General features: G+C 32.4%; 1 protein-coding gene across 3 annotated transcripts in view; it reads left to right on the forward strand.

Annotated features, from left to right (window-relative positions):
• Positions 1–25,228, forward strand: part of LOC106065426 (hemicentin-1-like) — a 93,221-nt gene that overhangs the window by 54,515 nt on the left and 13,478 nt on the right. For 2 of the 3 annotated variants that reach the window (XM_056039861.1, XM_056039863.1), the window contains exons 22-57: positions 367–642; positions 1,298–1,591; positions 2,866–2,972; positions 3,095–3,275; positions 3,421–3,572; positions 4,195–4,324; positions 4,549–4,660; positions 5,140–5,312; positions 6,036–6,317; positions 6,790–7,074; positions 8,318–8,596; positions 9,435–9,588; positions 10,067–10,191; positions 10,696–10,820; positions 11,149–11,308; positions 11,948–12,105; positions 12,215–12,338; positions 12,457–12,623; positions 12,796–12,913; positions 13,050–13,322; positions 13,627–13,770; positions 14,529–14,657; positions 15,283–15,499; positions 15,600–15,682; positions 15,846–16,036; positions 17,218–17,299; positions 17,499–17,630; positions 18,299–18,436; positions 19,312–19,499; positions 19,697–19,778; positions 20,191–20,362; positions 21,391–21,488; positions 22,016–22,186; positions 22,721–22,891; positions 23,116–23,280; positions 24,122–24,268. In XM_056039861.1, the coding sequence (XP_055895836.1) occupies positions 367–642; positions 1,298–1,591; positions 2,866–2,972; positions 3,095–3,275; positions 3,421–3,572; positions 4,195–4,324; positions 4,549–4,660; positions 5,140–5,312; positions 6,036–6,317; positions 6,790–7,074; positions 8,318–8,596; positions 9,435–9,588; positions 10,067–10,191; positions 10,696–10,820; positions 11,149–11,308; positions 11,948–12,105; positions 12,215–12,338; positions 12,457–12,623; positions 12,796–12,913; positions 13,050–13,322; positions 13,627–13,770; positions 14,529–14,657; positions 15,283–15,499; positions 15,600–15,682; positions 15,846–16,036; positions 17,218–17,299; positions 17,499–17,630; positions 18,299–18,436; positions 19,312–19,499; positions 19,697–19,778; positions 20,191–20,362; positions 21,391–21,488; positions 22,016–22,186; positions 22,721–22,891; positions 23,116–23,280; positions 24,122–24,268 (5,985 nt within the window). The remainder of the gene's footprint in view (positions 1–366; positions 643–1,297; positions 1,592–2,865; positions 2,973–3,094; positions 3,276–3,420; positions 3,573–4,194; positions 4,325–4,548; positions 4,661–5,139; positions 5,313–6,035; positions 6,318–6,789; positions 7,075–8,317; positions 8,597–9,434; positions 9,589–10,066; positions 10,192–10,695; positions 10,821–11,148; positions 11,309–11,947; positions 12,106–12,214; positions 12,339–12,456; positions 12,624–12,795; positions 12,914–13,049; positions 13,323–13,626; positions 13,771–14,528; positions 14,658–15,282; positions 15,500–15,599; positions 15,683–15,845; positions 16,037–17,217; positions 17,300–17,498; positions 17,631–18,298; positions 18,437–19,311; positions 19,500–19,696; positions 19,779–20,190; positions 20,363–21,390; positions 21,489–22,015; positions 22,187–22,720; positions 22,892–23,115; positions 23,281–24,121; positions 24,269–25,228) is intronic. The other variant, XM_056039862.1, reaches the window with a different exon arrangement.

Consider the following 25,228-nt stretch of genomic DNA (forward strand, 5'->3'; position numbering starts at 1 on the left):
AAATTTATACAATTGTGTCCTAATGAATCAATGGTTTTAATGTGCAGGCAATGTAGAATCATATTATTGGCAAATGAAAATTGCATTTAACTTTTTAGAATACGAGATTCCATTAAATAGTAGGCCTAAAGGATATTTGCTTTGAAGTTATGTCAGAAACCTATAGTATACTGGAACATACAATGTATAGAAAGGAAGTCTTATAAATGGGAATATTATTTTGAAACAGTTTTCTTATTATCTCAGGAGTAAATAAAAATGTAATTTTGTCTTAGAGCCTGTCTCTATTTCATAGTGAAGAAGTAAAAAATGGTCATTAATGAAAATAGATCTGTATTAAAGAAACTAAAAACTTTTTTTTTACAGGAGCTCCAGAGATTCCTGGAATTTATTCTGATTATAATGAAGTGGTTGAAAGAAATCCAATTATACTGCCCTGTCCAGCTGTGGGCACTCCAAAGCCAGTAATTGCCTGGTTCAAAGACAATGCCCCGCTCAGTTTCGATGGTTCTAACATGGTGCTACTAGATGATGGTTCACTAGAGATTGACAATAGCAGAGCATTGGATTCCGGCAATTATGAATGTATAGCTGAAAATGTTGCTGGAGTGGCCAACAGAAACTTTGTGCTGAAAGTATTAGGTTGGTTTTTGTTAGAATTCTTTAGAGAGTGAAAAATATCTTGGTATCTTGATTGCTTTATGGTCTATGTATTAATGTATACATGAATTACCTACAATTCATTTTCCAGAACATTTTATTTCTTCTTACATATTATATTGTTTTAAATAGGCCTATACTAAGAGTAAATAGGAATTAAACATCGTTTGTAGCTTTGGAAATAGATTGCAGATCTTTTCTATTTAAATAAGCAGTGCTAAATAAAGCTTGTCTTTTGAGTTCAATGATTAAGGAAGAGTGCTGTATTTCATGTGACTACGCAGACCTAGCCGATTTACATATTTTGTCACATCCAATGCAGACATAACTGGCAAAAAGAATATATGCATAATCTAATCACCATATTTTAAAGAACTAAATGAAATATTTAAGGTAGTTTAATGTATATACTATTTTCAATATTCACTGGAGAAAGAATATAATATATTGCCACCTGTTACTATTTAAAAAAATAATTGTCTTTTTATGTTATTTGTTTAATAGTACATAAAATAATACAAATTCTAATCTTTGATATAAATTTTTTTGACTTAAGAAGTTTTAAAAATATCTTTTATATTTATAAATTCCAAATTGAGATAATATTAAAAATTATCTTTCTTTTTTCTTTCTTTAGTTCCACCTAAGCTAACTGGAGGTACCCAAGGAGGAGGCCCAGACAAGCCAAAAGTCATACTGGACAAAAACATCACATTGAATTGCCCAGTGTCTGAAGATACTGACCCACCACCTGAATTCAAGTGGTACAAGAACAATGTGGAGATTGTACCAGATGGCAGGATATTCCTGACCAATGCTGGGAGATCCCTGACTATAGCCAGGTCCATTGTGGAAGATGAAGCCAGGTACAGGTGTGTGGCTAAAAATGTTGCTGGAGAAGTGGACAAATATTTTGAGTTAGATGTCCAAGGTAGGTTTCTAAGAGTGGAATGGCACCCACACTAATGTACATTCACAAAAGTTAAGTCTATTTCAATAGTGGAACACATTTTCATGAAAATACAATTGTGCTGTTTATGACAGAGATTGTATTTTGAAGATGATGTGCATAGCAATGATACTTTTAAACTAAAAATCTTTTGTCTTCAACCCACTTAAAAAACCTTTTGTGTTCAATAAATGTATCTCAATTGTATTTCTAAAATTGATTTAAATTCTAAAACAAATTTCTTTTAAGGTAATGAAACTTAGTATTATCAATTCTTCAATGCTTCTCAAATTGAGAGTCATATAAAGGGAAAAAAGTTCAAAGTAAATTTGCTAAGAATTTTCTAATGATTTGACTGGTCTGCAGCAGTTCTGCATTATTAAGAATCTTCTTAGATATATTGAGGGCCCTAAAGAAAACTGTGTGGTCTGTTGTTCTTTGTTTTTTTATTTAAGATTAACATTCACTCCACGAGGAGATTTTCTTTCTTTTTTTTTTTTTTCATTTCTAATTTTTAAAGCTGTGAAATAATGTCAACAATTTTGGTGGATTTTTCTTGTCAATAAAAAGTTGTTAAAATCTATTCTCTTGTCTGCTAATACTGACCAGTATAGTAGAAGAGACCATTGGTAGACTTGTATTTGTTGTAAGATGCTGTATTTATCTGGTCATGAGTCAATGTCATATGTTAGTGGACTTGTTTTGCATGTTGTTTAAGATTACTTAGTTATGCATATACTCACAAAGACATGAAGCATGCTATTCACTTCTAATTTTTTTTTATTGCACTATTTGTAGGTCATTATATATTGTGTAGGCTTTGTGATACTCCTTAATATCACAGTAGGTACAGTCTTACAGTGGAAGACTTGAGTGTTAACTTCAAAGTTATTGATGTGATTTATATCATCTCGTTCCATGTCACTCCATTGAAAGTGTTATTCTCTACTTGTTTTTTTTTAAGTAAAATGTTTCTCTTTTTAATTTTATTTCAAGTTATATCTTGTTATTGAGTTCTTTTCTTCCATGAATTCAAAACCAAAAGTAGAGTTTACCTTTGAATATTTTCTTATGCATGACATCCAGGCAAATAGTCATCCTGATAGCATTGTAAAAATTGTTAACCATTATAAATCAAAGTTATGATTAAGTTTCAGCAATCATTTGTGAAATCATGTACAAATTTTAACTTTTGGTGTTAATTTTCTCATTCTTGTAACCAAACAGTCTGGACATTATATTTTTTTTTTACTCAGTACCTCCAACTGTAGATGAGTCAAGTCTGTCTCCTTTCAATCAGAGTGTAATATCTGGACGTACATTGTACATTAATTGTCCAATCCAAGGAAAGCCGCCACCACAAGTACGTGTCTTAGAAATATTTTGCCTTTATTCTGAGTATATGGATTATTTTGTTTTAACCTTTAAATCCAAATAAAGAAAATAAATCCATTTGTTTTTTATTTATATCTCAAATCACTTCAGGTGAGATGGTTGAAAGATGGTGAACCTTTGGTAACCGGACTAGATGTCAATGTTAGACTTCAAGCTGAAGGAAGAAGACTGGAATTGCTCAATGCCCAAATAACAGACAGAGGAAGATATGTCTGTATTGGAGAAAATATTGCTGGCCAGACTTCTAGGGACTTTTCTGTCAATGTTTTTGGTATATAGATATAGTTTTATTTGACTTTTCACTAAGGAATAATATCTATAGAATAGTGAATTAAAACTTAAGTTTCCAAGTTAGGAATTCAATGTTTATAGTGTGGCCATATTCATGAACTATGAACTCTATTTGATGCTTGCAGTACCACCAACAGTTGATCAGAGAGAAATCCCAGAAAAATCAGAAGTAATACAAGGACAAACTGTACGCATGACTTGTCCAGCTTCTGGCATCCCACTTCCCACAATCACCTGGTTCAGAGAAAATGTGCACATTAAAGCCAATACTAGCAAGGTATCTCTATGCTGACAAGTTTTTTTTGTTAGTTTTTCTCTCAGTTAATAATATAATTTTGTATTATTTATTACTATTGCTTTTATATAGATTGTCTTCCATGTTCCTGCATACTTAGTCCATGCTGGTTCAATCTCTGGACTTATGGTGGGAAAGGGTATGTGGGAGGTTTCCTTGCTTTCTTTAGGCCTCCAGCTAATACAACTTGAGTCAAATATCAAATTTAAAAATCCCTAGTCTACATCTCAATCTGAACTCAAGCCCCCTCATTTATGACCAGAGCTCAAGTCTCCTCAGGTAGCCTAGTTTTTTTTTACCACTATTACCTTTTTTTTGCACTCTTTTCTTTTTAAAATAAAAAAAAAATATATCTTTTGCAAAGTCAGATATATTATTATCTTATTATTTTTTGTATTGACTCATATGCAGGTCATAGCTGGGGCTGCATAGCCACGGGAAATACTCACTCTTCATTAATCTTCGGACTCGAAGACAAACCTTATCATTATCTTTTGTAATGTTCCATCAATCTATTGTTTCAAATAGGCCTACACCATGTAGTTCTTTTTGTGATCATAAAATATGTTACATGATAATTTGTGCCTTAATCTATTAATTGAAGGTCTCTTTATTGGACTTTGGCTGGACTATAGAAATTCGAGACACAAATGTAACTGATGCTACAAGATATTACTGCCGGGCTGAGAATGTTGCTGGACAGACAGAGAAAGTTTTTGATCTGGATGTTTTCTGTGAGTGCTCTGAAATGTGCATAGGCTAGTGGGTGTCTTGCTATACTCTATGTGCAGGCCCTCATTTAACTTGTTCATAAATGAATATTTCATTTTAAAAAAAAACTCTAGATGATTATAAAGTTCGGCTTTTTTTTTTCTTTTTCTTGTTGTTTATAACGCTAGTTATGTATGACTAGTTGTAGTCAGTTCTGTAGAGCTAATTGTACACTGTATTTCAACAGTGTTTCCAATCATCAACAAAGAAAACATAGAGTTTAAGCCTGAAGTAGTTGTCAACAACACAGCAGTATTTAACTGTTATGTCTCTGGAAACCCTCTCCCTGAGATACTCTGGTAAGAATTTAATGAAACTTGATTACCATTATGTAAAAGTGAACAAAATATCATCTTTAATATGGCTAATTGTTTAAATTTACCATTACACTGCCAAGTCCAAACTTTACGTTCTGAGTTTGACAAATAGTATGAAAATTAGAAGATTATATGAGTGTTCAACGCCTATCAAAGTGTTTTAGTTCTGTGAAGAAAAAAAATCCTTAAATAATTAATGGCAATGCCTTTGATTCAAAATATTAAGTATAAATGCAGTGTTTCCTTATTTATAAATGACGCATTTAATTTCAGGCTAGCATAGATTATGCTAGTATGAGATGTCACAGTGAACTACCAAGTAAACACAGATTTTTAAAAATAATTCAACTATTTAACGCTCTGATAACAAAATAAACTTTCTTATAACAGAATGTGTTTGCTACATTGTACTATCATTTATTTTTTTGTTGTTGTTTAAATGTGCACAACTTTCCTTACAGGTATAGGAATGGTGTTCTAATAGATGCCACTAACAACCCCCGTTATGAAATCCTGGCTGGTGGGAGACAACTCAGAATCTACTCAGTACAAGTCAAAGACAAAGCCAAGTACACTTGTGCTGCCAACAACAGAGCAGGCAAAGATGAACTGGATTATGATTTGTCTGTTTTAGGTAACTTTTGCTACCTTCTTAATAAATAATAATTTATTATTTATTTTTACTAAACTTGCATACTTAGTATAGCCCATTAAAGTGGGTCAAATAATTTTGTTTTAGGAGTTAAGCCTTGGATAAACTACAAGTAATATGTTAACATTTTAAAATCTAATTTGCATTATATTTTATTGAATTTTTTAAATTTTATCTTATATAATACAGATGTTACTTCAAAAAAGAAGATGATTACATCCTACATGTCATGCATCTAGTCATGCATGTTAACCAATGACTTAAATTTTGCCAAGTCACTGGGTTTCCATGCTCTAATAGCACTAGGGAAGAATGGTTACAATGGTTACAATAAATAACATTTCACCACTGATATATTTGATTAAAAAAATAACAAATTCTGCTTAAAATACCTGCAGTACAAACACAAATTCTGAAATATCATGACCAGTCTAATCAGCATTCTTTTTCCATTAATTTTATTTCACTAACTTAATCTTTTTAATTTAAAAAAAAGTCTGTTGATTTCTGTAACCTTTCTTTGGTTGATTATTTTATTTTGAAATTTAAATTTGGAACCCTTTAACATATGTGTACATTTTAAAAACTTATTTGACATTTGCTAAAACACTTTAAGACTTTTTCTCAATTAATGGATATAAAAATCATAATTGTGATGCATTTCATTGTCAAAACTAATTAGTCTTCTGTGTTAACTGTTGACAGTGACACCAAGGATAGAGAGGCAAGGGATCAATGTCCAACCTAAAGTTATAGCCAACAGTACTGTGTCCCTCTCATGTCCTGCCACTGGGGTCCCTCCACCCAAGATTGTTTGGCAGAAGGATGGTCAAGTCATTGAATCTCAGCCTGGGGTTGTTGAGGTCAGAGGCAATGGCACTGAGCTGGTGTTGGTCCAAGCTCAGGTATCTGACAGTGGCAGGTATAGATGTCTAGCATCCAACCAGGCAGGGGATGACAGTATCAACTTCCAGTTGAGTGTACACAGTAAGTAAAGTAGATAATTCTTCAAATTTCATACATTTTAACATCCATAATGTGTGGGTTGTAATGGCTTTTGAGAATAGGAAAATCTTTTTATAAAAACAATACTTCTGTTTAAATAAAAATTTAAGTAAATTAGCTAGTGGAGTAAAAAAAAATAATTTTTCTCAACAATTATAAATTAGTAAATATGTTAATTGATGGTTATCTACTTTTAGAAAATCATTATTTTTTTATTTTTTCTATTGATCAAATGATTTATAGCCATGTAATTATAAATAATTCTAATAATTCTAAGTGATTTGTACAATATTTTTTCCTCTTTGATTTAGAGTTTATTTTGACTACTGAGACGTTCCAATAACTTTTAGCCGTGTTGAAATACTTGAACTTTAATATTAACTTGAAGTTTTCATATTGCCATCCTATCTAATAAAAGAAAATAAACAGATTTATTCATCTTTTTTGTTTACAGTTCCACCCAGCATTCCATTTGAGGGTCTACTAGTGGACACTAATGTCATAGAAAATGACACTACCATCTTGGAGTGCCCAGCTTCTGGTTTTCCGGAGCCTTCCATTCTGTGGTACTTTAATGGGGCTCCACTGGATCCTCAGCTCCAGCCAGGACTGCAGATTAGCGAATCTGGCAAGAGGCTCGTCATCCAGCAGACCAAAGTTTCAGACTCTGGTGTCTACATGTGTGTGGCTTCCAATGAGGCTGGAGAGGCTGAGCAGAATTACAATGTTGATGTTTGGGGTAACTCATGGACTGTAACTCTGACATGAACTTCATAACCTTAAATCATTAAGCTGACAGTTTCTTATTCCAGTCTAAAACCAATAATAGCATTTGCCTCAACAGTATCTTTTCTATGTTATTCATTACCTCATTTGGCTTTACTTTAATTTTTTGTTGTTGTAATAAGTTCTGCTTAGATTAATTTCTAGGACATTCATTTATAGTTGATTTTGATTAGATAACATTTGGACATGATCGTTATGGCTCTAATAAAAGGCTGGTCCAGCGATCGAAGAGATGTGTGTTTTACTTTTGGATTTGGGTGTGAATAAGCAGCTTTTCAACTCTAACTAAATTAATCAATATATAGCCTGATTAGTGATCACATTTAATTAATTAGATCATTCATTAATTGGACCATCTTTTTATTTTGGCTGAGATAGTATTGTACTGAAACAGTGATGCTCAAAATACGTCCCCCGCCGAAACGTCAGCACAAAATATAGAAAATCCCCCTCCCCTCCCAAACCCCCACTCCCACCCCCACCCCCTTCCCAAAAAAATTTTCAAAACATATCTTTACTTACGTTAGGGCCCTTAATTTTGTCAAATGGATTATTACCAACGCATTTAACGTTTGTGCGTTCATGTAAGAAAAGTGAATGGATCCTTACTTTTTTGTAAAACATGATACCATTGCTAGCCAACATGTTTGTTTTTATAAAGAAAGTGTGGCTGTTTAAAAATAAAACAAGAATAACAAAATATAAACAAAACTTACACCATTTTTTTGAAGTGTAAAGAGAAAATTCAAATATCCCAATAATTCAATGTAAGTACTAGATCCTCGGGTTTGAAATAAAATAGTTTCAAGTCAATTTCAATAAGTTTTTATATCTTTTCCATCATGTACCCGCAACACTAGTGTTGGAAATTAAAATGGCCCGCAGATTGAATTAGGTTGGGCAACACTGTACTAAAACGTTCTTGTAACACAGAAAATGCTCTTGCATTCATCTGTGCTGTTTTTTTGGGTGGGGGGTGGTGGTGACAATTTTTCTGTATACTTTTATTTCTCTCATTAATTATTATAACATACAGAAAATAACTTATGGCTGTCTTAAAAATATTTTTACCTTTAAATATCATAATTAGTTATACATATGGTATGCAGTAGTTTAGTTTTTTAAAATATATATATATATATATATATGATGCAAGCAAATCTTTTTAACAATGAATGTTATCTTTATCACCACAGTTCCTCCAGTAATTGACCGCTCTGCCATTGAGTCCATGCCACGTGTTATTCTGGGTCACACCATCAGCATTAACTGCCCAGTGTCCGGCATACCTTTCCCTACGATCTCCTGGCTGAAAGATGGCAAGGAACTGGTCAAGGGCACTAAAGTTCAGATTCTCAGCAATGGACTGCTGTTACGTATCAGTGACGCCCAAGAGGAGGATGCTGGGACTTATTCCTGTGTGGCAGAAAACACTGCAGGGAAAGACAAGGTTAACATGGAGCTAGCTATTTTAGGTATTATCAATATGTATTGTAGCTGTTCAAAGTTTTTACTTTATCGTATTATTTACAGACATTCCTTTTATAAAATATCATTCTTAAACAAAACAATTATATAATTAATGTATAAATTATTAATACTAAATTAATAATTAACTATATTAAATCAAATAAGTAATATTTGTAAAAGTCAAAAAAGAAAAAGTAATTAATATCCATTATGATTTTTTTATGTATTAATTAGAATCAAAAAGTTGGAGTGTTGGAATCAGGGTACTAAACTCCAACAATTAATGCTAAAAAAGTAATACTGGAGTTATATAACACTGCATATAGTTCTGTTATTTTCTATGTTAGAACCTAAATATCTTAGGGCATAGAATGATCTTTACAGGAAAACCATGCCAAACATTTGAAATATTCTAATTAAATAAAAACATATCTAATGATATCACAACCTAACTTTATGGATGTCAGTTAGAGGTTTATGAATAATAATAATAATCGTTGTTGTCCATAAGAAAATTTGTCTCACAATTTGTGCATATTATAACTATAGAAAACTAAAATATACATTCACAACAGATTCACTAAAAATTTACATGTGAAATGTTTATATCAGATAGTTAAATTATTTTTAATGATTTGATTGCCAGGGGAACAAAAGAGTTTTTGTGTCTGTTTGTCTTTATTATCTGTGTTTTGTATCTACTTAACACTGTTCAGACATAATATTATATCATAAACTAATGTACTATTCTAACAATCATGAGTTGTAGACTTGAATTTCATAAGTAATAATTCTTCAAGGCCATTATGTTTTCTAACTTACAATTGTATTTATCTTTACTAGTTCCTCCCACAATTGATGAATCTAATGTTGTGTATGACCGTAAGGTAAATATGGATAGAAAAGTACAGCTGGAATGTCCAGTGCATGGAACCCCAACACCTTCAGTAGAGTGGCTTATCAATGGACAGCCAGCTGAAAACTTTAATTATGTTGTGTGAGTTACAGCTTTCTTTTTCCTTCTCTTTAAATCTGCATCTAAAACTTATCTTTCAATCAAAATTATTGAACATTAGTTGACACTCTTACAATGATAGTAACTTGGTAAAATGTTTGATTTTGAGAAATTAATTATAGTGAGACAACTAGATTTTGTTTTTTAAAATATACATCTACATTTTTTAAAAATGTTATAAAAGTCAAGATTCAAACAATTTAAAAAAAAAAAATTCCAAAAATTTTACTAATTTTCAAATGGGATCACTCAATAAAAACTACCAAAAATGTTTTAACATATATATTTACATAAATTGCAGATATATATAAATTTATTATACTGACATTTTATATTTAAGTTGCTTACTAACAAACCAATGAATACTCCAGGAAGCATTTTTCTAGTAATTTTTGTATGATTTTGCTGATTTCTGTAATGAACATTGGTTCTGTTTAAATTATGCCAACTTTTTTTTCAGCCTTCTAAATAACAAAAGGATTTTAGAGATTGATAAAGTCAACTTGAGAGATACAGCCCAGTATGTGTGTGTGGCAACTAATGAAGCTGGACAGCTGGAGAGAATCTTTAACTTGGAAGTATTGAGTAAGTAAAGCACAGTCCTAGAACAAGCTCCCTAAAATTGTGCAATTGGCAGATGAGGAGGCTATGTCTCAAAATTACACCTACCTATATAGTAATCAGTGAATCACCACTTATCTAATTCTATAAAGAATAGCATAGAAAATAATAGTTTCACCTTTCAGACCTTGGGGCAGATGTTTTTTTTGGCCAACAGCAGGGTGTCATGTGGCCAGCACAACGACCATAAAAAACTAATGTTTTTAGATAATTTTGTTTTTAAACACTGGTTATTTTAGCTATAGCTCTATATATGGACCTGTATTTAGTAAACAATAAAACAATTCATGTGCTTAAAAACAATCTATTGTAAAACTGCTCATCTGGTCCAATAACTTTGTACACAATGTAAGGTCTAAAAGTAATCCCCCAGAATGTTTATCTCACTATATTAAAATTCTGGCCAAGCTTTCATTCAATTATGTTTTAACTTCAATGTTAACCCCTTGTTTGTTTTGTACTTTCCAGTTGCACCAGTTATAGAAAAACAGTCAGTTTCTTCCAACCTGGTCGTAGTCCAGAATGAAACAGTTAAAATAAATTGTCCCGCTAAAGGAATACCAGAGCCAGACATCATGTGGTCTAAAGAACGGGTGAATTGCACATTTGTTTTCTTTTTTGTAAAATGTCATTTAATTTTTCTATTCCCAACTATTGTAATCATGTTTTCTATTGACCAGTTCTATGCCTGTTGATCTTGTGAGCTTTTTGAGTCAATATTTTAGAAAGATTATGATAGAAGGATAGTATCACATGAAAAATTCCTTTTTATATTAAAAAAAAAATCAAGTTTTTTCTTTGAAATGTTTAAGCGTAAAGTTTAAAACCTTACATATACATTTATTGATCAGTTTACCAAAAATAATAGTTTTGTTGCCATGAAAAGTTTCATATTATTCAGGTTAAACCATTGTTTTCCAGCAACCATTCTTAGAGTTTCCTTATGTGGATCTACGTCTCCTAAACGATGATCAAACTCTAGAAATCAGTAATGCTCAGCTGAATGATGCTGGTAACTATAGCTGTAGAGCTAGTAACCCAGCTGGTGTGGATGAAATGACATTTACACTCCAAGTACATGGTCAGTTGTTTCTCAACGGTGCTAATTAAAAATGTTTGTTTTTTGGGCCTCCATTTCTTATAGGACAAGTTAAAACAAGTTAACAACATTATGATTGGAAGAGCTGGTTTTTTGTTTTGCAATCAATATTCTATTTCATAGTTAATCTTTTGACAATGTTTTGAGCACTTATTTCGAGTAAAAAAAAAAAAAAGTACCGTAATCTATATGTAGATGTAGTCAAAATAATATAAAATTAAACTTTTTTTTATCAATGAATTGGTAGAAAAACTTGAAATATTCAATTTCAGTTAGGATCCTACTAAATAGCATTAAGTATTATAGTATTTTCAAAATTATTTGGTTTTCTGGGGTTGTAAGTATTTATACATTAAAATTCTGAAGGAATCACATAAAACTTGTTCAATTAAATTGTTAAGTTTTTGTATTTTTCTTTACATGTTTAGCTGAAATATCCAGGGAAATAACTTTGGTTATATGCAAACTTTTTAGTGTGCATTTTTGACACACTCTCGTGTTAACATTGGTTTTAATATGTATCCAGAAAATATGTTGATTATCAACTTTTTGTTGGGTTTCTATTTCTTATTATTTCTTATTTCAAACAAGCTGATTAAATTCTCAACCTTCACCCTACAGTTCCTCCATCTATTGGTAAACCAACTCCTGACAAACTTCATGTTGTTGAGGGCCAGTCTATCTCAATGAGATGTTCTGTGACTGGACTACCAGAGCCGTCTATACTGTGGCTGAAAGATGGAGCAGTCATTCTAGAGGAGAAAAATGGACACAAGCAGGTGTTGTATATAGCTTTATATGCTTAGTGTAAGTATATCATATATATATATATTGCAAAATATCAGACTATGTTTAACTGACAAACTTGATCTTGTCTCTGAACTCTAGATACTTGACAATGATACCACACTGCAAATAGTTGATGCCCATCCTGTAGACAGAGCCAGGTACACGTGTCATGCTGAGAACCAGGCTGGGTTTGCTGAGAAATATTTTGACTTGGAAGTTTATGGTACTGCTTAATCTTTTATATATTGGGACTTTTTGTTTAATATTTCTTATATATTATCTTTTTTTCTATTTCTTCATATTTATATAGTATATATAATATAATATTCCTTCTTGCACAGAGCCAGCTAAGATCAATGGATCAGGAAAGAGAGTAGATGTGCCAGTCATTGTGAATCAGGAAGTTATACTCAACTGTCCTGCTGAGGGTGTACCAACACCTACAGTTACCTGGTTCAGAAAAAATACTCCCATACCTCCATACGGCATGCCTAACATTCGTATACAGGTAGTTACTGTAACTTGATAATATGACAATAATATTGGTGTTTGTTTTAATTACTGTCCAATATCTGTTTAGTGACACTAATTCCTTTCCTCCCCCTCTCTTGAAAGAGACTCAAAAAGTTCATGCATTTAATAATGAAGACTAGTTGAATGTTTCATTACTGTATACTCAGGACATGAGCAGACAACTGGTCATTATCTCAGCTCAACTTTTAGACTTTGGTGACTACTCTTGTCTGGCCAAGAATGATGCCGGAGAGGACAGACTACATTTTGTTGTCTCTATCATGGGTTAGATTTTATCTACATTTATTTACCTGGCTATTATAGGGTTCCCACTTTAGTGGATCAGACATTGTAGTGAAAGCTTTAATATTTAACACTGCCTTAATGAGAAAAAGATAATAAAACTAACAACTGTCCTCAGTTCCTCCTGATATTGAGGAAGGTCCTACAGAGGTGGCGGGGAAATTCAATGATCCGATATTGCTTCACTGTGAAACCAGTGGCCAGCCAACTCCAGTGGTCACTTGGACAAAGAATGGTCAGGCATTCCCATCAACTAGCTTGAGACACAGGATACTGCCCACTGGTTCCCTGGAGTTCATGCTGGTGAGACTTGAGGACAATGGTGTTTACCAATGTACAGCTACTAATGCTGCAGGCAGTGCCACAAGAAGTATTCAGTTACAAGTGCAGAGTAAGTTGTTCACACACTGTGTCCTGGACCTTATCAACTGACTTGTTGATTTTAAAGTCATTTGCTAACATTTAATAAAATGAGATTTCTCTTTGCATTTAGTTCACTTATAAAATATTCAATATGCAGTGAGACCAAATACATCAGATACATTTGTAAGCATTTCAAGTTAATTAATTTTTTTTGAATATCTAATCCTAGTATAAGATAGATTTAAAAAAATAAAACCTTATAAATTAAAGCTCATTCTGTCATTTCCATGCCAACCCTAATTTAATTATATTTTGAATTTGATATGCTCCAGTTCCTGCCAAGATATTAAGCCGCACCAATCTAAACATTCGAGCATCAGAACGTGAGACAGTCATTCTAACTTGTGAAGTGGAAGGTTTCCCAGCACCTACTACCTATTGGCTTAAGAACAGAAAACAGCTTGATTCTGATGTCCGTAAGTGTATTCGTTTGCTTTTATTTTTGAAATATTAAAAAAAGAAATTGTAATATGAAAAAGAAGTTGAGAAGAGATCAACCTTCAAAATCCTAAGATCCTATCTTATACTGAATGGATTGCATTCATTTTGATAGTAGTAGTAGTTCACTTTCAAACTCTCCAAACTTTTAATGTGTCTCCAAACTTTTAATGTGTCTCCTAACTTTTAATGTGTCTCCAAACTTTTAATGCGTCTCCAAACTTTTAATGTGTCTCCAAACTTTTAATGCGTCTCCAAACTTTTAATGCGTCTCCAAACTTTTAATGCATATACTCTCTTAAAATTTGATTTGTTTGGTTCTGCACCTCAAAGGAAATTTATTTTTCTAAAACAACAAAACTATAACTCATCTAGAAAGCTTAGGATTAGTAGTTGTTAGAATAAAATCTATTGGATTAATCTAATGCTATGACAAAATTTAAAAACAAATATAAAGGAGGTTTATGTTACACAAACTTGTATGAAGCTCTGTTTGTCAGTTAAATTTACACCTAGCCCAAATTGTCGGTTTCAGATTGACATGAACTGCCTTTTAAATCTTGTTTTAAAATTGTTTATACACAAGTTCAAACTTAGGCATAGACAACTCTAAAAACAAAATTGACACAAGTAGCTACAAATTCAAAGTGAAAATATTGCTTATTTCATTTTTTTTTAAATGTTATTTTAAGATAGCTGCCAATGTTTCAGACATATTCATTCTGCATATTTCCAGGCATGTCTACACTGTCTAATGGCTCCCTATACATAGCTTCGTTAGATAGGAAAGATGCAGGTGTCTACACTTGCATTACTATGAACAGTGCTGGCACTGACAGTAAAGATATAAGACTCAGAGTTTTAGGTAAGACTTTAAAGGCTGATGTGAAGAAGGCAGAATTTCATGCTTACTTATGCTCTATACTCGTATTTGCAGTTAAACATTGTTAGTTTTAACTTCACTTGTATCAAACTCTTTAAGTTATTGGAAAGTCAACTTCAACTTATTTTCTTATCATGTTGATATTTCCATTTTACTTTGTTTTGTTTCACATGTTTTGGATGTCTTCAGAATTAAAGATTATTACATCTTAACCAAACCCTCCTGCAGTGAGAGTTTAGCCTAATGCCATCAATACAACAATCCAGTGCGCATACCACATGACCAGGCAGACATTTTTGTAGGCTTTAACAACAATATTGTAAATATTTATTTCTTTATGTTCGATATATTGTTATCTAAATAGGTTTGACTCAATTTGTTTATAACATCCTGTTTGATACGATGGTACATCAATCAAAGTTTATTGATTACATTGTACTTTAGGTGAGACAAAAAAAACACTTGAAAACTGATTCAACTTAGTCAGTCTGACAAATTTAAAATAAATTCCTTCTCATAGCATTTGCATTTAGTTAACAGAGCACTTTTTATATTGGAGGTTTGTTGGTATGAGTTATCAAAATATTGCTAAACCATTTTTGTTTAGAGCCACCAGAGATCTATGCATCTCAGACAGAATTCACAGTGCTTCAGAACAGAACAGTTACTCTCCCATGCCAAGCTAATGGACGACCAAGGCCTAAGATTTTCTGGGAGAAAGATGGCAAGGAAATCCAGACATCTACCAATCAAAGACAGAGCCAAGGGAGGCTACTGCATTACATCACAATGCCTACTGGTGGTCTAGTCATTACACATACCAGGTAGTCTATTCAGAAGTATACTATATTTTTTTGTATGTTGTTCATATTTGCTTTACTAATTTGTAAAACATTGTTTATATTTAAACAACTGTGTCCACAGATCTGAAGATGCTGGTGTGTATAAATGTGTTGCTGAAAACAATGCTGGGCAATCCTTCAAGATGTTCAGGGTAACTGTTCAAGGTAAACCATATTGATCTAGTTTATGTGATTTCATGTTTTGATCCTATTACTAATAACATTCAAATGTGATAAATAGTTCAAGATGCATTAATTTAAAAATATCAAAAGTGAATCTTTGAAACCTTGATTTACAATGAATTACTGTGCTTCTGTAACTTTGTAGTGCCTCCAACTATTGAAGCTGCCACTCGTCAGTACATTGTTTCTGTTGGAGAAAGGGTGACTTTACCTTGTAAGGCCAGTGGCTCTCCTGTTCCCACAATTTTATGGACCAAAGATAGGCGCAGGATTGACCCCCGCATAGCAAGAATAAGGGTAGAGCCCAGTGGCAGCTTGACAATTGAAAGCATTACTGTGAGTTCCCATCTCTTGAATTATATTGGCATATTTACATTGTTTATTATTGTTTGATTTCATATTAGCTGAAATAATCCTTAAAAGAAAATATTATGATTTATGTATGTAAAACTCTGTCCTCTTGGACATGAAGTTTATAAAATATATCAGTACTGCAATATTTTCATATGATTTAGTAGCATAATAGAATGAAAATTGGACCATTCTCTGTTCACTCTCAATTTACTTACAAGAAATAACTTCTTATGTACAAGGGACAATAGTCATTATACCTTCATTCTAAATATAATAAATAGCTATAAACCTCAGACTCTTTCTAGAATTATTCATCCACCTAGAGTTCATTTGTACTCATTCTAAATATTTTTCATGCAACATTTCTCTTAACTCTTTCAGTGCGAATTATTTTGATAGAAAAAAGTGGAGTTTTCCGGGATGACCACATATTTTCAAGGGGGATAGAGTTATTAAAACCAACATAACTTTTTTATTTTATTAAATAATCTAACATATTTGGTTAGGAAAATGAATGGGCTACTAAAGTATAATAAATAAAATAAATTATACAAAAAAAAATAATTTTTAATTAATTTTAAACTTACCATGGAAAAGGGAAATATATTAAAAATTCATTAAAAAATCAATATGCTGAAAGATTTAACGTTTCTATTAAAAATTAAATCCATAAATGTTGAAAAATCACAAAACAAAACACATTTTATCACTTCAAATTTCATATAAGAAGAACAAATGCACTAAGAAATTGTATTATTTATATTTTTTGGGTCCCGGCAAATAAACTAAAAAGAGGAACCACTGACACAATGTGGTCTTTTGTTTTTTTAAATGTGTTTGTACTGCTTACAATTTACTACCAAAACAAAGAACAATCACTCTCATATCCGGAAAATTAAAAAAAGAGTGAGAAATAAAAAGTTTAACATAAAAAACATAGTGAAATAACTATTATATACCAAGCTGAGAGTAACGCCACACTGACCAGCTCTAGCAAAGTTACTCAGTGAGGGTAATGCCGCACTGAAAGAGTTAACCATTCAACAATTTATTTTAAGTACACCAATGTCAAAATATTATCGAAGCACAAGTGGCCAGTAGAGCTCATTTTACATCAACTGTTACACTTATTGGCTAAATACTTTTTTTTTTCTGACCTAAAGGGAGATGATACTGGTGAATACACATGCACAGCAGAGAGTGATGTTGGTACTGACTCACAGAGTAGACTGTTAAGAGTTAAAGGTAGTTAGGAATAGTTTCTTTTTGTTTGTAGAATGAACTGAAATATTCCATTCATTAACCAACAATGTTTTCATCTGGACTTGTTTCACAATGAACTAAAACTTTACATCTATTAAAAGGATAACTCTTGTTGTTTTGTGGAGCTAAGGGGGAAGAGTAACAATTCTTATGTTACTTTTATGTTTCTATCTGTGTTTAGTTCCGCCTGTGTTTGTGACCACTCCTAAAGACCGAGAGATGACAATTAACAGTAACTTCCAGTTGAAGTGCGCAGCTAAGGGTGTCCCTACTCCAGTCATCACTTGGCAGCTCAATGGGAGACCAATTTCAGGTATTTACTCTATTCAGGTACTGGAAACTATTATTGACAGTCAGTAATAAAATGACTTGATAGAAACTTATTGTAATTACCATTGACAGAACTTAATTAACAAGCAATTCCATTATAACTTAGAACAGGGTTCTCGCAATTTTCTAGGAGCTCCTTGAAATCTCAGAAAATTGCAAAATATAGGAAAAAGTCCTGGTAATTTACTAAAATTATTAAAAATCTCCTTAAAACTCTCCGGAAAATAGACAGAATGGTCATTTTAGGGTGTCATTCAATATGGCGATGCGATCCTACTCGTGGTAAAAAAAAAGGGGGGGGGGAATTGTCAACTTTCATTGAATAAAAAGTGTAAAACAAATGTACTGTCTTTTACAAAATCTTAATTTTCCCTTAGTATCCTTATTTCTACCCAGACTGGGCCCATGCAATCCATTTCGAAATAAGGCCCTGCAATAGGGTTGAAGTGTTGAAGCATTTTTTTAAAGTAGCTTTTAATAGTGTAATTTGCATATGGCTTGGATCCATGTATGACAAGAACTTCTATGTAAAATGTAATTCCTGAGATGGGAGCAATGCTTTCTGTTGTTGTTTTTTTATTTGTTTCAATTATGTCCTTAGCAACTATCAACTACTAGACTTAAAGTTGTTGTTGTTTTCTTACCATTTAGCCCCTGCCAGTATCAATGGTGTCAGCACAATAACAGTCAGAAATGTGGTGAAGGAAGACGCTGGAGAGTACACTTGTATTGCCACCAACCCAGCTGATAACCAACAAGTCACAGCCAGTGCTCGAATCATTGTTAAAGGTATATCTAAGATGATCTTTTTCAAATTGTGTAACTATAGGAATGGTAATTTCAGATAGCACTTGGCTCATTATTAAAGGTGGAACATAAGGAAACTGTAAACATGTTTAAGAGCCATTTGTAGGCCTATATCTGAAAGGAGAGTACCAGTTAACTGCATTTTTACTTGACTTTTTATTCTATTCTTTGTTTTCCTTGTTAGCTTTAAAGTTTTTTTTTCATATTCTGTAATAATTATAAAATATAGTTCTTGTAGATTTCCTCTCCCCCAGGCAATTTTAGAGTCCTAATATTGTTGGCATTCTCTAATTCCTGTCCTGAGAGAGACAGATGAAAACACAATTTGTATCTTTTTCATTTCTAATGCCTTTTTTTTATAACCCCACAACCTAATAAAAATTTTCCTGAATTATTTTGTTCCCTCCCAGAATAATCTCTAAGCTGTTTTATTTCAATATAATAAAATTTAATATTAAATATTTGTTAATAAATAGAGCTGCAATTTAAATTGTAATAAATACCAAGTGTCTATGATAACTATTAAAAAAAAAATATGTGGGACTTCAGTTCAGCTTCTCATATTTAGTGTGTTCTCCCCAATTAACATGGTTTTGACTTCATTATCTATCAAAGGATACAAACAACTATAATGGTTTTCCAACTTTATTGAGTCTTATAGTTTGAACAGTTATATAAAATGAAATGCATTGGACTTTTAAATATTTCCCATTCATTTGTAATATTTTAATAGATCAGAAATATTGATTATTTTCCTCCTGAAAATATGTATAAATTATAAATGTCACATATATATATATATATATATATACTTTTCATTACATATGTTAATTTGTTTAATTAATGTGTTTTGAAAGTTCCGCCTAGAGTGATTGTGCCACCATCTGATTGGGCTGTGAAGATAGCTGAAAAAGTTGTGCTGGACTGTTCTGTTGGTGGTGACCCACCTCCTGAGATACTGTGGACCAAAAATAGTCGACCTGTAGATCTTGGAGACAGGATACAGAAGTTGGGAAATGGATCTCTTATAATTTATGATGCTACAGTAAGGGATGTTTTTCAATTTTTAGTGATAGCTGTCTAAAGTAAAGTTAGGGTGCAATTTTAAGTTACTTTAAAAAAAAAAAAAAATTTAATGCTTTATTCTTAAACCAAAGATCCCAGGTGAGAGTCATGAATTAATCAGATAAAGTGTCAGAGGGTCATATGACTTACTTAGATAAATTTTCTATCTTTGCACAGGCATCAGATGCAGGAAACTATAAGTGTATAGCAGTCAATGATGCTGGCACATCAGAGGCCCAATCCATTGTTACAATCAAGTGTAAGTTAATGTAAATTATTTATTATTATTAAAGTATATCAAAAGATTTAGATAAAGAAATGTTTTTGTTTTGGTCCATAATATATCAACAAAGCAAAATTTCATTAATTTCTGCCTAGGCTAAGGTGGGAAAGAAAGAATAGCATATATGAATTAGGAGCACAAATACATTTTTTAGCTGGATAGTTAGAAGCCCATATGCCAATAGCTGATCTAAGGTATTACTTAGGCTAGAGTTCCACTGATCTAAGATACTATTTAAGTTAGAGGTCCACTGCTTTATAAAGTTAGTTTATAAAAATAGACAAATTTAGTGTCATCATAAATGTGTTCTACTTAACATCATCATTCATGAACGTGTTCACTTAGTGTTCCACTAAACAGAAACTAATCTTCTCTCATCTGACTGTAGCTGAACCAAAGTTTAGAGTTGAGCCCAGTACCGCCCTAGTGGAGATTGGTGATACTGTCAGCTTTGACTGTACTGCTGAGGGTGTGCCAAGACCAACAATGTACTGGTGGAAGGAAACACAGGAAATAGTTTCTGGTGGGAGGATCACAGTCATGGCCAATAACACTTTGAGGTTACTGGCTTATTACTCTGTGGGGAATACAGTTTTTTGTAGAACTTAGAAGTATTTCGTCTTCAATCTAAAAAAAACACTACGATTCCCTCTTACTGTCACTCACAACCATTTTATACTAATTTTTTTTTTTACTATCACCCAGAAACTAAAATAAAAACAATATCTTTATATTTTTTTGAATGAACTGATGGCCCATAGCATTCTGGCATTGATTATGGTTGATGAGGCATGATAAAAAACATTCAGGAACATACTATTATAAAAATCCAGCATGCAGGTAGCCCGTAATATGCGGGTGACCTTCTCAAAGCAACTGATTGTGCATAGCATGCTGGCACCCCTGTCCGCAACATCAATTTGTTTATAAATAAATATATTAGGTTTGTACTGGAGCTTAATTAACTCATGCTCTAGCTGAATATCCAGCTTTTTTTTTTACTATCTCATCTCCAGCCAGATATCACTGCAGAATAGTTGACCAGATTGTAAAAAGTACACTGTAGTACCAACCAGTTTAGTAGGGCGGGTCTATCTCCTCCCTCCTCTTGTTTGTTTAGTCCATCACATTGAGTTTATATATAGACTGGTGACCTCATAAAGACAACATGTTGACACTATCTAAAGGTCACATCTTATGACCTTTTGTTACACAAATTACAAGTATATAACTATATCTCGTTAGTGATGGGTACTACACTCAATTTTAAACATTAAACTAGAACTAAGTTTGAACTAAGTATAAAGTAGTTGAACTCAAAGTTAATCATTAATTTAAAACAATAAACTCAAAAATAATTAAACTTTGACAACTTTTAATGTTTTTCTGGTTTGTTTGGTCTAGACCTACCTAATCTATCAATCAGGCAATGATTCAGTCTAATTCTTTTATCATTGTAGAAATCTTTCTCCATAATAAAATCAATAATACATTCTTGCACAGTAAAATACAAAAGAATAGTGTTTGTTTACATGGTGTGTATGGTTTTATGAATTGTTTTTAAAAAATTCTTTCTCCTTTTTGACAGAATCATAGCCACACAACAGACAGATGCTGGTATCTACAGATGCTTTGCTAGCAATCCATTGGGTAAAACATTTGTGGAAACATTCCTTAATGTGGTAGGTTAGTATTTTTTTAATCTATTTCTCTTTATTAAATACTTTTTTTTTATTTTCTGGATCTAACCTATACATTGTTTATTATGAAATTTTAGTTTGGATTATTAATATGTTTTAATTATTATATAATATAGATATTTATCACCAAAATCTTTACCTACAAAAAATTTCAGTTTAATAAAAAAAAAATATACAAAGACTAAACACTATCATTTATAAACTTGACATATATTAAAAAAGAAGAAGCAAATACAATATTTTAAAAACTATATATCATGGCAGTACAAACATATCTGGACACATTACACTCCTGTTGCTAACTATGGGAATGTGTGAACCTGACAGTTTTGACACTCTTCCTGCAATAAAAGATATCTAAAACCCCAGGAAGAACATAGATAGATTTATTACATTTGTTTACTAAAAAGAAAGTTTTTATGATGTCTAACATTACTTAAATATTATTGATCTATAATTAATTTTTAAAAAAGCATCAGGGGAGCTAAGAACTACCTACTGTAATACTTTCAGTACATGGTGAGTACTCCCCCTGGACTGAATGGGGAGCTTGCAGCACAAGCTGTGGAAAGGGGAGTAAAACTAGGAGAAGGACTTGTGACAATCCTCGACCAGAAAATGGTGGCAGAGATTGTATTGGTCCCAGTGTAGAGAACACCAATTGTGTCATAGAATTGTGTCCTGGTAACGGAACCATTCAGACTAACTAAAACACACCCATATACTAATATTCATTTCATCCTTATCATTGACATATTTTTTTTATCCACACATTATCTTCACTGTTTATAACATAAAGAAAATGATCATGTGATTTTTACACCTTTTTTTTACTATTAAAATAAAATGACCCTACTCTCTGTTTAGCTTCCCATGATATAGCTTTCTGTTTTAACTTCTTTAATAAGCATATATTATGATTTTAATTCATGAGTCTAACCTTTTAGCAAGGCAGTTAAAATGGCCTACTTTGAGGCCTTGAAAAGTGTCTTATGACCTTGATTCACATAAATCTCACCATACTTTGTGCTTGTGGGTTTTGATTTAATTAGTAGAGTCCTCACTATTGAATTTAAGAAGTGTATTAATATCATAATATATAATATTATTGACACTTAAGTCTTGACTAAAGGATGTTGCTACCTGCCATTGATATGTTCACATTTCCTTGTTATCTCTGCCTTCCTGAACATTTGTGTGTGCTTTCATTCTGTCTAGTCCATGGCAACTGGGCACCTTGGAGTGTGTGGGGAGAATGTACTTTAACTTGTGGAGGTGGACAAAGAAAGAGAGTCAGAACATGTAGCAACCCAGCACCCAGTGGGAGTGGTCAGCCTTGTGCAGGAAGTGGAGAAGAGATGGAGTATTGTAACACACAGGGATGTCCAGGTACTGTATTCACTGCAAACTCTCTTTTCAAAATTCCTTGCAAATACCACCACACATACAATTTATGTATATAGTCAAACCATGGAACTTGATTAAATTGTCTCACTTGTTACTCTATGCACATCTATTAACTTCAATGAAGCTTGGCATACTTATGAACAACTTTTTTTTTTTAAGTCTAGATTTTCTTAAACTTGTATGTAAGACTTGAATAATATCTCTAGTTGATGGCAAGTTCTCTGAGTGGTCAGATTGGTCAGCCTGTTCCAGCACATGTGGACTTGGCGAGAAGAAAAGAACTAGAGAGTGTATCCAGCCATCATTTGGTGGACGAAGGTGCTGGGGAGACACGTCACAGATAATGGACTGTAATCTAGGATCTTGTTTTGGTAAGTTTACAATGACCCTTAATTTATAGTAGTAACATTTGGGTTTATTCAAAGCAATGTTTACAAATCAAACAAGAGCTTAAAACTAAAATACTATCTTACATTAGTTAGACCAATAGTAGAATTTATATCTTCACCTTCAAGTTATGCCACACTGATTAGCCACAGATAGAATATTGTCCACAAGTAGACAGCCAACATCACTATTGGCTATTACAGATCAAAGGGTGACAGGGTACAGCATGCACTGGTACAGCAACCTGCACTGGTTTAAAATGGCTTGGCCAGAATTGGCACAATAACAACTGGACCCAAGCTGACTCCCTACAAATACATAAGAATGAATGCTCTCCAAATGAAAACAATGTTGCACTGAAGTAGCTTAAAGACAAACACTAAAATATTGATAAGCTTATCTTATACTGTCAAAAAAGAGAGCACATTAATAAGCAAAGCTTATCTTATACTGTCAACAAGAGAGCACAAAATTAAAGCTATCAGATTTTAGTGTACAAAGAGGTGTGTATTCAAGCTGAATCAGCCAGGGAAACTAATGACTCTCATAGTATCTAATTAACATGTATGACTAAAACAGGGATAGGCATAAGTAAAGGCAAGATAAAGATGGCTTCTGAATATCTTGGGTCTATGAACAAGAGTTGCAATACTTCACTTGAGAGTATTGCTTAGATTAGTATTCATAATATTGTATTTTGATAAACTTTGTTTGAGAACTCATTGTAAGTTTACACTTGGACCAAATTAGTTTGGACACAAACCATCCTTGAGAACTTGTTTTTTTTTTGTTTTTCTTGACTGAATAAAAATATATGTGTTTCAGTTCTGCCTCGTAAAGCATATGGCAATTTGATAGGATACATCAACAATGTGGACATAGCTGATGCTATTATCTCAGCTAATATAATTCCATCAGAGAATGGTATGACCAGAGTAGAAGCTACTGTTGGAAATATTCCACCATTGGCAGGTAAGACAAAGTCCTCCTATTTGTTATGATTTTAATTTAAATTTATACAAAATAAGATATTTCCCTTTTTTTTCTCTTTGCTTGTTTTTCTAATGGCAACAAAGTTAATAAATAATATATAGTAAATTGTTTTTAGAATTTCTCTAGAACTTCAAATCAAAAGTTATTTAGGTCTAGGCTGATGAAACAATGTTGACAGGTAATGAAATTCTTAACATAATTTACAGGCCTCCTTTAAAAAAGTATTTTATATTATGTATATCTTTTTTAACATTAGCATTCATTAATAAGTGATTTCCAATGTACTTTGTTGTTAGTTTTCCTGTTTTATAGGTTGATAAATTCAACTTTTATTAGTTGTTTTTTTTTTTTAATTTTGTTTACATCGATCTTTGTAGTTTTCATCATATTTAATGATGTGTTACAATATTTCTGCTGTTTGCTAACTCAGTGGCTCTGTAGCTTAGTCAACTGCATACTAACTTGCTGACTGTTCTAAAACTAATACATCAGGTCATCTGATAACTAATGTTATAAATATTATAAAGTACAAATTATCATTCTATCTGTCACAGAGTCAAAGGAATTAGATTTTTGGTAGATCAGCCTTAAGTATTGCTATAATTAAGAGGAATTAGCTAATACTAATGTATTTCAAAATTTCATTGGATTGGTTTAACATTATTACATTTTAAATATATACCATATGGATGGCTGCCTGGTCATGCGGTTTGCGCGCTGGACTGTCATTTGGATTTATCGATGGTCCTGGGTTCAAACCCTGCCCGCTCCCATCCCCCGTCGTCCTGTGGGAGGTTTGGACTGGGAAGTAAACTATCTTCAACTCTGAAGGAACATCCGAAACATGTAAAACTTTTACAAACAAACTTTAATAATTAGTATTTCAATTATATTTAGAATCTAGAGATTTGATCATTATAGTTTTACAACTTGAGCTTT

The sequence above is a fragment of the Biomphalaria glabrata genome, chromosome 9, assembly GCF_947242115.1.
Source record: "Biomphalaria glabrata chromosome 9, xgBioGlab47.1, whole genome shotgun sequence".
In the NCBI taxonomy this organism is placed as follows: Eukaryota; Metazoa; Mollusca; class Gastropoda; family Planorbidae; genus Biomphalaria; species Biomphalaria glabrata.